Consider the following 13,579-nt stretch of genomic DNA (forward strand, 5'->3'; position numbering starts at 1 on the left):
AATGATTGGTTCTTTTCTGTAAGGACAGACAAGATTCCAATTTTAATCTATTGCAGAAAACATCCTACAGATATATAACAGTGGCACAGTTCCAAAAGAGGTTACTGACCAAGCAAAGCAGGTGTTGCTGTCCTAGTCCTGGAAATGGCCCTCACTTGAACCCTTTACTCTCTAGAAAAATGAGAACAACACCATTTAAGGAAAGAAAAAAAGGCAAATAATAATCAGCACTACAGACTATACACCAAACACTATGCCTAGCTTTTCCTTTCAACAACCTCAGGAAGCTCAGGGAAGGTAAGTGACGTCGCAAAGTCATGTAACCGTTTGGGCCTGGATGGAGGACTTCCTGTAAGGGCACCGAAGTCCATGATCTTTTTACTATGCCACACTACCCCTGGAAACATCTACTCAGGCTTACAATAGAAGTTAATGTGAAAGACAATTTGTTTTATAGATTACTTTGTTACGTTATAAAAATTTTTTTAAGATGTGATTTTTTTAAAAAAGTAAAATTCCTAAATATGCTTTAACCTTCTGACAGTTTTATACACCATGATACTAATAACATTTTAGGTGGTAATTTGACACAGTCAATTTGATATGTAATACAAGAGGGGATTAGATCTGATAGACAGAGTGCCTGAAGGGGACGGAGGTTCATAACACTGTACAGGAGGCGGTGATCAAAACCATCCCCAAGAAAAGGAAATGCAAATAGGCAAAATGGTTGTCTGTGGAGAAGGAAACGGCAACCCACTCCAGTATTCTTGCCTAGAGAATCGTGGACAGAGGAGCCTGGTGGGCTGTCGTCTATGGGGTCGCACAGACTCGGACACGACTGAAGTGACTTAGCAGCAGCAGCAGAGGAGGCCTTACAAATAGTTGAGAAAAGAAGAGAAGTGAAAGGCAAGGGAAAAAAGGAAAGATAGACCCATCTGAATGCAGAGTTCCAGAGAATAGCAAGGAGATAAGAAAGTCTTTTTAAGTGAACAATGCAAAGAAATAGAGGAAAACAGTAGAATGGGAAAGAGTAGAGATCTCTTGAAGAAAATCAGGGATACCAAGGAAACATTTCATGCAAAAATGGGCACAATAAAGGACAGAAATGGTATGGACCTAACAGAAGCAGAAGATATTAAGAAGAGCTGGCAAGAATACACAGAAGAACAGTACAAAAAAGATCTTCATGACCCAGATAATCACGGTGGTGTGATCACTCTCCTAGAGCCACACATCCTGGAAAGGGAAGTCAAGTGGGCCTTAGGAAGCATCATTATGAACAAAGCTAGTGGAGGTGATGGAATTCCAGCTGAGCTATTTCAAATTCTAAAAGATGAGGCTGTGAAAGTGCTGCACTCAATATGCCAGCAAATTTGGAAAACTCAGCAGTGGCCACAGAACTGGAAAAGGTCAGTTTTCATTCAAATCCCAAAAAAGGGCAATGCCAAAGAATGTTCAAACTATCACACAATTGGCATTCATCTCACATGCTAGCAAAGTAATGCTCAAAATCCTTTGAGCTAGGCTTCAACAGTATGTGAACTGTGAACTTCCAGATGTTCAAGCTGGATTTAGAAAAGCCAGAGGAACCAGAGATCAAATTGCCAACATCCAATGTATCATAGCAAAAGCTAGAGAATTCCAGAAAAACATCTACTTCTGCTTCACTGACTATGCTAAAGCCTTTGACTGTGTAGATCACAACAAACTGTGGAAAATTCTTCAAGAGATAGGAATACTAGACCACCTGACCTGCCCCCTGCGAAACTTGTATGAAGGTCAAGAAGTAACAGTTAGAACCGGATATGGAACAACAGACTGGTTCCAAATTGGGAAAGGAGTACGTCAAGGCTATATATTGTCACCCAGCTTATTTAACTCATATGCAGAGTACATCATGGGAAATGTTGGGCTGGGTGAAGCACAAGCTGGAATCAAGATTGCTAGGAGAAATATCAATAACCACAGATATGCAGATAAAACCACCCTTATGGCAGAGAGTGAAGAGGAACTAAAGAGCCTTTTGATGAAGGTGAAGGAGGAGAGTGAAAAAGCTGGTGTAAAACTCAGCATTCAGAAAACTAAGATCATGGCAGGCATCTGGTCCCATCACTCCATGGCAAATATATGGGGAAAAAATGGAAATGGTAACAGACTTTATTTTCTTGGGCTCCAGAATCACTGCAAATGGTGACTGCAGCCATGAAAATTAAAAGATGCTTGCTCCTTGGAAGAAAAGTTATGACCAACCTAGATAGCATATTAAAAAGCAGAGACATTACTTTGCTAACAAAGGTCCGTAGAGTCAAAGCTATGTTTTTTCCAGTAATCATGTACAGATATGAGAGCTGGACAATAAAAAAGGCTGATAGCCAAAGAACTGATGCTTTTGAACTGTGGTGTTGGAGAAGATTCTTGACAGCCTCTTGGACAGCAAGGAGATCAAACCAGTCAGTCCTAAAGGAAATCAAGCCTGAATGTTCACTGGAAGGACTGATGCTGAAGCTGAAGCTCCAATACTTTGGCCGCCTGAAATAAAAAACGATGCTTTATTTTTATTTATTTAAGAGCTGACTCATTGGAGAAAAGGCTTACGCTGGGACAGACTGAAGGCAGGAGAAGGGGACGACAGAGGATGAGATGGCATCACCAACTCAATGGACATGAGTTTGAGCAAACGCCGGGAGAGGGCAAAGGACAGGGAAGCCTGTCATGCTGTAGTCCACGGGGTCACAAATAGTCAGACATGACTGAGGGACTGAACAACAAGAGGGGAAAGCAAAACATATTGTGTGATGATAATACTAATAAAAGATGTAGATAAAACCCAGAATCTGTCAGGAAATCCCCCTTTTGTTTTGGCATTAGAAAGCCTTGTTATATCAAACAAGATGAAAGAGTCAAAAAGAAATGCATCTTCATTTCTGATGTGCTAGTATTAAAAGTGGGCCTCCCTGTTGGCTCAGTGGCAAAGAATCTGCCTGCAATGCAGGAGACAGGGGTTCAATCCATGGGTTGGGAAGATCCACTGCAGAAAGAAATAGCAACCCACTCCAGTATTCTTGCCTGGGAAATCCCATTGACAGAGAAGCCTGGCAGGCTACAGTCCATGGGGTTGCAAAAAAGTTGGACACAACTTAGCAACTAACAACAACAGCATTAGAAATAAAGGAGCTGATTAGGAATAAGCCTCCAATGACAAAATAGCAGCTCTGTGCAAGATGAGCCAGTAAGGAGTAGACCCTAGCTTACAGCAGAAGTAAAGGGAACATACTGTAGAAGAGAGCCTGATGACTGCTGGCACTACTACAACGTACAGTCTACTTATTCGTAATGACAGTTTGAAACAAATTTGGCTATTTCTATTTGGTTCTCCCTTGAACATACCACTAAAGTTGATCAGCAGCAGTTGAGCCATATTATAAGAGGAGATATTTATCCATTACCTCCATCATAATGGAAGCTGGAAAATTATAGGTAGTGGAATAAAGACCAACAGTTAAGCTACTACTTCTTTATTAACCTCTTAATAAACAGACTCCACCTTTAAAAGCCTGTGTTTTGAAAGTTTAATCTGATCACTCATGAGTTTTGAAGTGTCTGCCTGCAATGCGGGAGACCCAGGTTCGATCCCTGGGTCGGGAAGATCCCCTGGAGAAGGAAATGGCAACCCACTCCAGTATTTTTGCTTGGAGAATCCCATGGACGGAGGAGCCTGGTGGGCTACAGTCCACGGGGTTGGGGTAGCAAAGACCCGGACACGACTGAGTGATGTGACTTTCACTCTAACTTATTCCCATAGCTAAACACAGAGGTTGTTTTGAGTGATAAGGAACAGATAACAGTAGAGCAGCTCTGGTGGAAGATGTGCCCATATCCCAACCCCATGCCATGTATTCCCTAAGGAACTACCAGGAACTTTCCATTCCTGTGGAAAAATCACTGATTTAAACAGTGGAAAAGAGCAGTCTGAATTAGTTCAAGAACACATACCAATGGGAAACTTTTAATTTCTTCAGTGACTGCAGGACTTTGAATTAAGAATCAACAAACATGTAACATATTTAGCATAGCACTTATTTGCCAAGGAACCCCTGGAAGAGATTTAATTTATCTGATCTTTTTCTTCTCATCTGTAATCTGTGAATACACCAGCTCTCTCAAAGACTGAATCTAAAAATTAAAGAGCATTGTAACTATGGAAGTAACATGGAAAATATATGTTATTGTAAGGTATTATCACTGCTAAGGACACAATCTATTTGGAAAGAGGAACAAAGGTGTATGCAATTGGTATCAGATAGTAAAAACACTGTCACTAAACCTATAAGCAACTAAGACTTCTTCTAGGAAATTAGACAAAGTGTTTTCTGTGAATTACTTTCCCCTGCTGTCAAATAAGGTCCAATAATCATACACTTCTTTTGACGTCTATCTCACTGAACAGAATCACATGGTTACCTCTCCATTTAAATTTTTAGTGACTTCACCTCTAATGAGAGTAGATAGTTTTTTAAAAAGATATCTAAAACATCTGAAACACAATCCCTGGACACGTTTCCAAAATTACACTAGAATGATGATTATCCCTAGAACTGACACACTTACAGAAATTCTGGCCTCTGCAAACATTATTTCTCTTCCAATACTCATCAGACATTTTAAATTCACCATAAAGGAAGAGATCTTATTGGCAGGACACATATTTTTCAGGCTGTTTTTCAACAGTGATGATAGTGCTCGCTTCGGCAGCACATATACTAAAATTCAGCAGTGATGATAAAATTTCACTGACTGACTCAACTACACATTCTTTTTACCCACAGGCTAATAAACTATTTGCTTGGCATATAAAATCTTCCATAATCAAGAACTACCTAGTGGTTGCCAGATCAAAACAATAGGTGATAGAACTAAAACGTAACTCCCTAGAAATGCTGGTATGAAAGAAGAGAGGTTTAGGTTCTTCTGCATATGTTTCATCTCTATTAAATAAATGAAACATGAAAAGAGATAAAAACACATAACATATTCTTAAAAATAATGTTTTAATTTTCCATTTTTCAACAGAGTGAGAAATTACAAATGAGAGGCATTTGGGGATTGATTTTAGTAAGGAATCAGACAGCTGTAACCTACAAGGCTAAAGATTATAGACTAGTGTGAAAAACAGTGAGAGTTTATCAGTACTTTTCACACATCCACTGTTATGGAATCATCACTACCACCATTCCACATCCAAGCCTCTAGCCAAGCCTGACTCAGTTGAGGAAGCATCAGCAGCGAGAAGATGAAAGCTGGGAGTTCTCCCTCAGGACTCCCAGGCAGTTTTCCTATTGAGAAAGCCCTCCCCACTACTGTATACTCTAGATTCTCACAGTGATCATCTGTGACCAAAAAATATTCCATTTCACCATGTAAGGAAGTAGTTCATCTCTTAATAACTGTCTCAGCAGTTGATATAAACTGCCCCAATTTTGTAGATTCACCAACGCACTATCATAGGTCACTGAAATCCACACCTATGCAAATTATTCTTTAATAAAGAAACTACCTATTACAGACTAAAAATCTATGTTCCTCCATACACCTAAATTCACATATTGGAGCCCTAACCCCGTGTACCTATATGGATATAGGGCTTCTAAGGAAGTGTGTGTGTGTGTGTGTTAGTGGCTCAGTTGTGTCCAATTCTTCACAATACCAAGGACCACAGCCCACCAGGCTCCTCTGTCTATGGGATTTCACAGGCAAGAATACCAGAGTGGGTAGCCACTCCCTTCTCCAGGGGATCTTCCAGACCCAGGGATCGAACCTGGTCTCCTGCATTGCAGGCAGACTCTTTACCATCTGAGCCACCAGGGAAGCTCTCTAGGGAAATAATTAAGGTTAAATGAGGTAATAAGGGTAGGGACCTAGCCGATATGATAGGATTAGTGTCCTTATAAGAAACACCAGAGTGAGCTCTCTCCCTTCACCTTCCTTTCCCCTCTGTGGTCCCCCAGCTCCATGCACTAAAAAAAGGGTCACTGGAGCATACAGCAGAAAGTGCCTATCCACATTCAAAGGACCTAAGGTAAGAGCTCTCATCAGGCACCAGCCTTGCTGGTTGGTGCCTTATAGAACTGTGAGAGAACAAATTTCTGTTGCTTAAAGCAACCAGTTTGTGCTATTTTGTTACGGAAGTCTGAGAAGAGTAACACATTATCTCTATCACTAATCGCTCTCAACTTCCTCTCATTTTCAGAAAGTGTACTTGTGGAATTCCATCACATGAGAAACATTTCATTGAACAGACAGAGTAATCAGATTCATGAAAAGCGATCTGTATGAAGTATTATTTGCAATCATTTGCAGTCAAGCTTCCTTGTAAAAATTATGCTTACCTTTGAAGAGTAATGCACTCCTGGGAGCTTTCAGCCCAACAGCCACTCAGCATTGCAGCAAAATAACTAGATCTGGCACTTAAAATGGCTCTAAAGGAAGAGGGGGAGAAAACACAGACAAACATTTATGCACAATTGCAAAATATAATTTTTTAATGAAATTTTTCATCTTTACCTCTTAAAACATGATAACAATTTACCTGTCATTTGTATTCACTGGTAGAATTTAATAATAGAAGTTATAAACCTAAACTTATACCAAAGTATTTTGATTGCTTCATTAGAACATTAATTCCAGTGTTTTTTTTCATCTTTTTAATTTCTTCTCTCTCTTTTTTTTTTTTTTGGCTGCACCATGTGGCTTGCAGAAGCTCAGTTCCCTGACCAGGGACTGAAACTGGGCCATAGCAGTGAAAGCCCAGAATCCTAAACACTAGGCAACCAGGGAAATCCCATTTAATTTTTTCTCTTGAAAGCTCTTAAATTTTAATAACAATTTTCATCAGTGAGAGAATAACAGATCATTTACAAAGGGAGAAATAAAAACCAAATGATGTTAAGACATTGCGGAAATATCAGTAAGAGACTAGAACTCTAAAAGTCCTGAGTACCAGTTTAAAACTCAGCATAATTATGCTCATGGATACCTTTCTCTTAAATTCGAAAAATTATAGGAAAAATATTTTGTTTTGAATGCCCATTCTATCTCCTCAGATTGAATGTTAATTCATCCATTATTTAACTCAACAAATACCTACTGACTTCTATTCTGTGCTAGGCACTACTCTAGGGACTATAACAGTAAATTAGATACAGTAAAAATGTGAATATTCTAGCAGGGGCTGGGATGGAAAAGGGGAAGGGGAGAAGAAGAATAAAAAGACACTTCTGGCAATGGCTTATTAGGTTGTCTCAGACTAACCTTCCTGCTGAATAGCTTGGAAAGATAAGGGGGAAAAATATATGCACACATACACACAGGCACATACACACATATATCTGAAAGCAAAAGTAAGGTTGAGAAGCTAAGAAGCTGAATCTAGATTGCTTCTGGCAATCTTTACAGGCTTGGAGGCACAAAATTGGAATTTGGGATCCAGCAAAGAGGAAAGACATAACTTTGATGACAAAGGTTCACACAGTCAAAGCTATGATTTTCCCAGTAGTCATGTACAGATGTGAGAGCTGGACCATAAAGAAGGCCAAGTGCTGAAGAACTGATGCTTTTGAACTGTGGTGTTGGAGAAGACACTTGGGAGTCCCTTGGGCTGCAAGAAGATCAAACCAGTCAATCCTAAAGAAAATCAATCCTGACTATTCATTGGAAGGACTGATGCTGAAACTGAAGCTCTAATACTCTGGCAGCCTGATGTGAAGAGCTGACTCACTGGCAGACTCTGATGCTGGGAAAGACTGAGAGCAGGAGAAGAAGGGGGCAACAGAGGATGAGATGGTTTGATGGCATCACCAACACAATGGACATGGGTCTGAGCAAACTCTGGGAGATAGTAGAGGACAGAGGAGACTGGCATGCTGCAGTCCATGGGGTCACAAAGAGTCAGACAGGACCTCGTGACTGAACAACAGCAACAAAAAGGAGGAGAGACTTTGGTGGGTGTCCCAGAATTTCAGCTGGACTCTAAAGGACTACATCTTTGAAAGAAGAAGGAACAGGAAATAAATAAGCCTTTTTTAGAACCGAAGCCCAGCTCTGAATGAGCTCAATCCCTGACTGGATTGAAGTGATCTATATCTAGCCTAAATACAGTGTGTGTGTCCTTAGCTGCTCAGTCCTGTCTGACTCTTTGTGACCCCAGGGACTGTAGCCCACCAGGTTCCTCTGTCCATGGAATTTTCCAGGCAAGAATACTAGAGCAGGTTGCCATTTCCTCCTCCAGGGGATCTTCTGAGCCGGGGATTGAATCCGTGTCTCTTACGTCTCCTGCAGGTGGATTCTGTACTACTAGCCGCTAGGGAAGCTCACAGTGTAGCATTACTCAGCAACAAAACCTGAATGAAACATGATATACATAATATCTAAGGATGAGGTTCAAAAACATTATCCTGAGCAAAAGAAGTTCAATAATATGTCTGAGATCACTTATGTGAAATTCTAGGACAGGTAAAATAAACTATAATTTAGAAAACACAACAATCAGAAAACAAAAGAAGTCCAATTAAAAATGGGCAAACGATATGAAGAGAAAACTCACCAAAGAAATACAGATGGAAAATAAGCATGTGAAACTCAGTTTTGCCTGAGGATAGAGAGAGAGAGGGCTTCCCTGCTGGCTGAGTGGTAAAGAATCCGCCTACCAATGCAGGAGACATGGGTTCAATCCCTGGGTTGGGAAGATTCCCTGGAGAAGGAAATGGCAGCCCACTCCAGTATTCTCGCCTGGAGAATCCCATGGACAGAGGAGCCTGGTGGGCAGTGAGGTCCCAAAAGAGTGAGACACAACTTAGAAACTAAATAACAACAACAGAGAGAAGGACGGTACTAGTGGCAAATGGACACAGGAGGGTTTTTTAGGTAATAAAAATTCTCTGTATCTTGATTGTGGTGGGAGTTACACAGGTTTATATATTTGTCAAAATTCATCAAATTAGACTCTCAGTTGTGTGCATTTGATTGTATATGAATTCTTTTTTGAGTTCATTTTTTTAAAATAGAGGATAATTACTTTACAATATTGTGATGTTGTTTAGTTGCTCAGTTGTGTCTGATTCTTTGTGATCCCATGGACTGCAGCATGCCAGGCCTCTCTATCCCTCACCATCTCCCAAAGTTTGCCCAAGTTTGTGTCCATTGCATCGGTGATGCCATTCAGCCATCTCATCCTCTGACATTCTCTTCTCCTTCTGCCCTCAATCCTTCTCAGCAAAAGGACTTTTCCAATGAGTCAGCTATAAGCATCAGACAACCAAAAAAACTGGAGTTTCAGCTTCAGCATCAGTCCTTCCAAGGAGTATTCGGGGTTGATCTCTCTTAAGATTGACTGGTTTGATCTCCTTGCTGTCTAAGGGACTTTCAGGAGTCTTCTCCAGCACCACAGTTTTTGAAGGCATCAATTCTTCAGTGCTCCAGCTTCTTTACCGTCCAGCTATCACAACCATACATGACCACTGGGAAGACCACAGACTTGACTATACGGACTTATGTTGGCACAATAATGTCTCTGCTTTACAACACACTGTCTAGGTTTGTCATAGCTTTCCTGCCAAGGAGCAAATGTCTTTTGATTTCATGGCTGCAGTCACCATCTGTAGTAATTTTAGAGTCTAAAAAGAAGAAATCTGTTACTATTTCTTCCTTCTCCTCCTCTATTTGTCATGAAGCAATGACGCCAGATGCCATGATTTTAGGTTTTTTTTAATATTTAGTTTTAAGCCGACTCTTTCACTCTCCTCCTCCACCCTCATCAAGAGGCTTTTTAGTTCTTCTTCGCTTTCTGCCATTAGAGTGGTATCATCCACATACCTGAGGATGTTGATGTTTCTCCCAACCATCTTGATTCTAGGTTGTAATTCATCCAGCCCAGCATTTCTCATGATGAGCTCAGCATATAGATTAAACAAACAAGGTGACAGCAGACAGCCCTCTGGTACTACTTTCTCAATCTTGAACCAATCAGTTGTTCCATACAGAGTTCAATATTTTGATGGTTTTGGCCATATATCAACATGGAGCGATAGTAGGTATACATATGTCGCCTCCCTCGTCAGCCTCCCTCCCCTTCCGACTCCTCTAGGTTGTCACAGAGTATAAAGATTGAAGGCAGGAGGAGAAGGGGGCAACAGAGGATGAGATGGAGACATCAACATTCTTCTCAGTAATTAACAGGACAAGTACACAAAAAAATCAGTTAAGAATATGGAAGACTTGAACTAAATGCTGCATGCTAGCCATTTCCATTTAAGTAAGACTAAGAGTGACTGAGGCTTAAACAATTACATTGTTCTTAAGAGAGAAACTTATGAAAACATTCCTATTTAATTGGATTCAAGCCTCAGTTTAAAAAAAAATATGTTGTAGATAGGTGTGTTAAAATCTTTAACAGATTTCTTATTTTCCAACACACCAAAAACTATTTTCTCCTTTTGACTAAATGTAATCTCAACTGACAAGGCTGCTTCTGGCTCTGTAGAGGTGCCCTAATTTCCCACTTACTCTTGCTTTATAGTACTTTGCTATTCAATACTTCTTGATGTTAGCTCAACCAGACTCACTCCTCCAGGCATAATAATGGCCTGGATTACTCAGAGAAACTCTAAATAAAGAATTTTTCACTAGGACTATTTTTTAAGTAGTCTTGCTCCAAGAATATATATATATTTATATATATATATATATAAAAATATATATATATATATATATATATATGTATGTGTGTGTGTGTGTGTGTATATATATTTTCCCCCCTATCAGTTCCACATAACCTAATAAGGGTTAAACCCACATCAGTGAATCCAAACTTTTTGGAGCTGTCACTATCACCCATGACTCTGCAAATATTTTAGAGAATGTAAACTTTAAAAATGGTAAGTCAACTTTCTCTTGAGACATTCATCTTAACATACACTGACTACAGCTTTCGTAGGATTACATAAGTTTAAAAAATGAGTTGGAAAAATAGAGCGGATGCCTTGTTATCTAGTACAATGAAGACTGATAGTTGTCTGGTTAATCAAAAAATCAGGAGAATTTTTAAAATGATTTGTCTATACCATAATCATTTTATTCTAACTTAGAAAATAAGTATGTATTCATTCACAAATCTTCGACCATAAAGCCAATCTTTTTTTTTCTTAGTGTGAATTTGCTGATTGGAGCCTCCTATGTCTTGCAAAAACTACACCTATACACCTTGTCTATGATTTCTAATTCAAGCTTCTCTAAAATGAAGAAATTTAAAACTTGTATGAAGCAATCTGAAGTATAGAAGCATTTAAGATTTTTATAATTTCCCCTCAAGTTTTTGTATTGTTTCATCTAAACTGAATTCAATAACAATTTTTTAAATGCCTCTCCCTTATTAAGCTTTCCAAAACATTCACTTTAGTTTTCACTGGAACAACAATTCTTTTATATTTCATGTATCATTGGTTTATATGATACATCATTTAGTCACGCTATCAAAATAAGAAATTCAAATGGCATCAAACAGGTTTGGGAATAAACCCAAGTGACTCAAGAGACACAAACTCAATGATAGGAATGGAAATGTTACAGATATACTAGAGAATGGCATCGTAGTCTTGAGAGTTCTGCCTACCATGTCAGCATGTTCTGCAGAGACCATGTGAAGAGCAGGTTTAGTCAAGTTTGGTTAAGGAGCTTCTACTCTAGGTGACTTCTTTCCTCTTAGGCATCCACTCTCTTTGGCTTTGGTTCCCCACTGCAGCCTCTCTCAAAGGCCCATGGTACTAAAGAATCTCACCTCTTTTCTCTTTACTGTTCCCACATCTAATTTATTATTTTAAACCTTTTAAGAGGATAGGGTTGACCATTTATCATTAATAAAGTAATTAATATTCAGAGATTCATAACCCACTTTACTGCATGATAACTTGGAATTTTATTATAATTATTTCATTAATGCTCCCTGGCAATCCTAGTAAGGGAGGGAACAGCAAACTTTTTCTGCAAAGGGCCAGATAGTAAATAAAAATATAAGTATATTAGGTTTTTCAGGTCCCTTTTGCATATTATTCTTTAGGGTGGGCCACAGTTTGCCAACCTCCAAACAGACAACAAAATGCCTGCCTCCCAGATATCTAATACATACTTTTAGCGACTAATGTTTACTGAATGCTTCAAAGTGCCACAGTACCATGCTAAGTACTTTATGTACATTACCTGATTCAATCCTCACTGCCATCCTATGCTATAATTACTATCATTATTTCTTTTACAGGTAAAGAATTTGAGACTTGGAGAGATTAAGTAACTTCTCTTTTTTTTTTCTTTTTTTAAAATTTTTTATTTTTCAGTGGGTTTTGTCATACATTGATATGAATCAGCCATAGAGTTACACGTAGTCCCCATCCCGATCCCTCATCCCTAGGTAACTTCTCAACAATTAATAAATGGTGCAATAAAAACTCAGAAAGACTAACTTCTGAACTACTAAAGTGTATACTTCTGAAAAAAGTTTTCAGCTGATGTACTCAAGAATACGGGCTTCCTTGTGGCTCAGTGGTAAAGAATCCACCTGCCAATGCAGGAGACTCAGGTTTGATCCCTGGGTCAGGAAGATCCCTTGGGGAAGGATACAGCAACCCACTCCAGTATTCTTGCCTGGGAAATTCCGAGGACAGAGGACCCTGGTGGGCTACAGTCCATGGGGTTGCAAAAGGAGAGTCATACACAACTTAGTGACTAAACAACTCAGGATTATATAGTAATTAGTAAGACTAGGGTTCCAAGTGGCGCTAGTAGCAAAGAACCCACCTGCCAGTGCAGAAAACATAAAGAGATGAGGGTTCGATCCCTGCGTTGGGAAGATTCCCTGGAAGAGGCAATGGCAACCCACTCCAATATTCTTGCCTGGAGAATCCGTTGGACAGAGGAGCCCAGTGGGTTACAGCCCACAGGGTTGCAAACAGTCAGACAGGATTGAAGCAACTTAGCATGCACACACAGGTCTATAATAATTAATACTGCATAGACTAAGGGTCCTAAAAGATGATGTTATTACAATGTTGCACTCAATATGTCAGCAAATCAGGAAAACTCAGCAGTGGCCACAGGACCGAAAAAGGTCAGTCTTCATTCCAATCCCAAAGAAGGGCAATGCCAAAGAATGTTCAAACTACCACATGATTGCATTCATCTCATACACCAGCAAAGTAATGCTCAAAATTGTCCAAGCCAGGTTTCAACTGTATATGAATTGTGAACTTCCAGATGTTCAAGATGGATTTAGAAAAGGCAGAGGAACCAGAGATCAAATTTCCAACATCCGTCGGATCACTGAAAAAACAAAAGAGTTCCAGAAAAACATCTACTTCTGCTTTATTGATTACGCCAAAGCCTTTGACTGTGTGGATCACAACAAACTGTGGAAAACTCTTCAGGAGATGGGAATACCAGACCATCTGACCTGCCTCCTGAGAAATCTGTATGCAGGTCAAGAAGCAACACTTAGAACTGGACATGAAACAATAGACTGGTTCCAAATTCGGAA

At 39.6% G+C, this 13,579-nt stretch overlaps 1 protein-coding gene across 8 annotated transcripts in view; it reads right to left on the bottom strand.

Moving 5' to 3' along the window:
• BTBD8 (BTB domain containing 8) overlaps window positions 1–13,579 on the bottom strand; it is a 91,005-nt gene that overhangs the window by 42,630 nt on the left and 34,796 nt on the right. For 6 of the 8 annotated variants that reach the window (XM_065908793.1, XM_065908812.1, XM_065908784.1 and 3 more), the window contains one exon: window positions 6,390–6,479. In XM_065908793.1, the coding sequence (XP_065764865.1) occupies window positions 6,390–6,479 (90 nt within the window). Of the gene's footprint in view, window positions 1–6,389; window positions 6,480–8,220; window positions 8,336–13,579 lie in introns of those variants that run through there. The other 2 variants (XM_065908832.1, XM_065908850.1) reach the window with 2 other exon arrangements.

This window comes from Muntiacus reevesi, chromosome 1 (assembly GCF_963930625.1).
Source record: "Muntiacus reevesi chromosome 1, mMunRee1.1, whole genome shotgun sequence".
NCBI classification, from domain to species: Eukaryota; Metazoa; Chordata; class Mammalia; order Artiodactyla; family Cervidae; genus Muntiacus; species Muntiacus reevesi.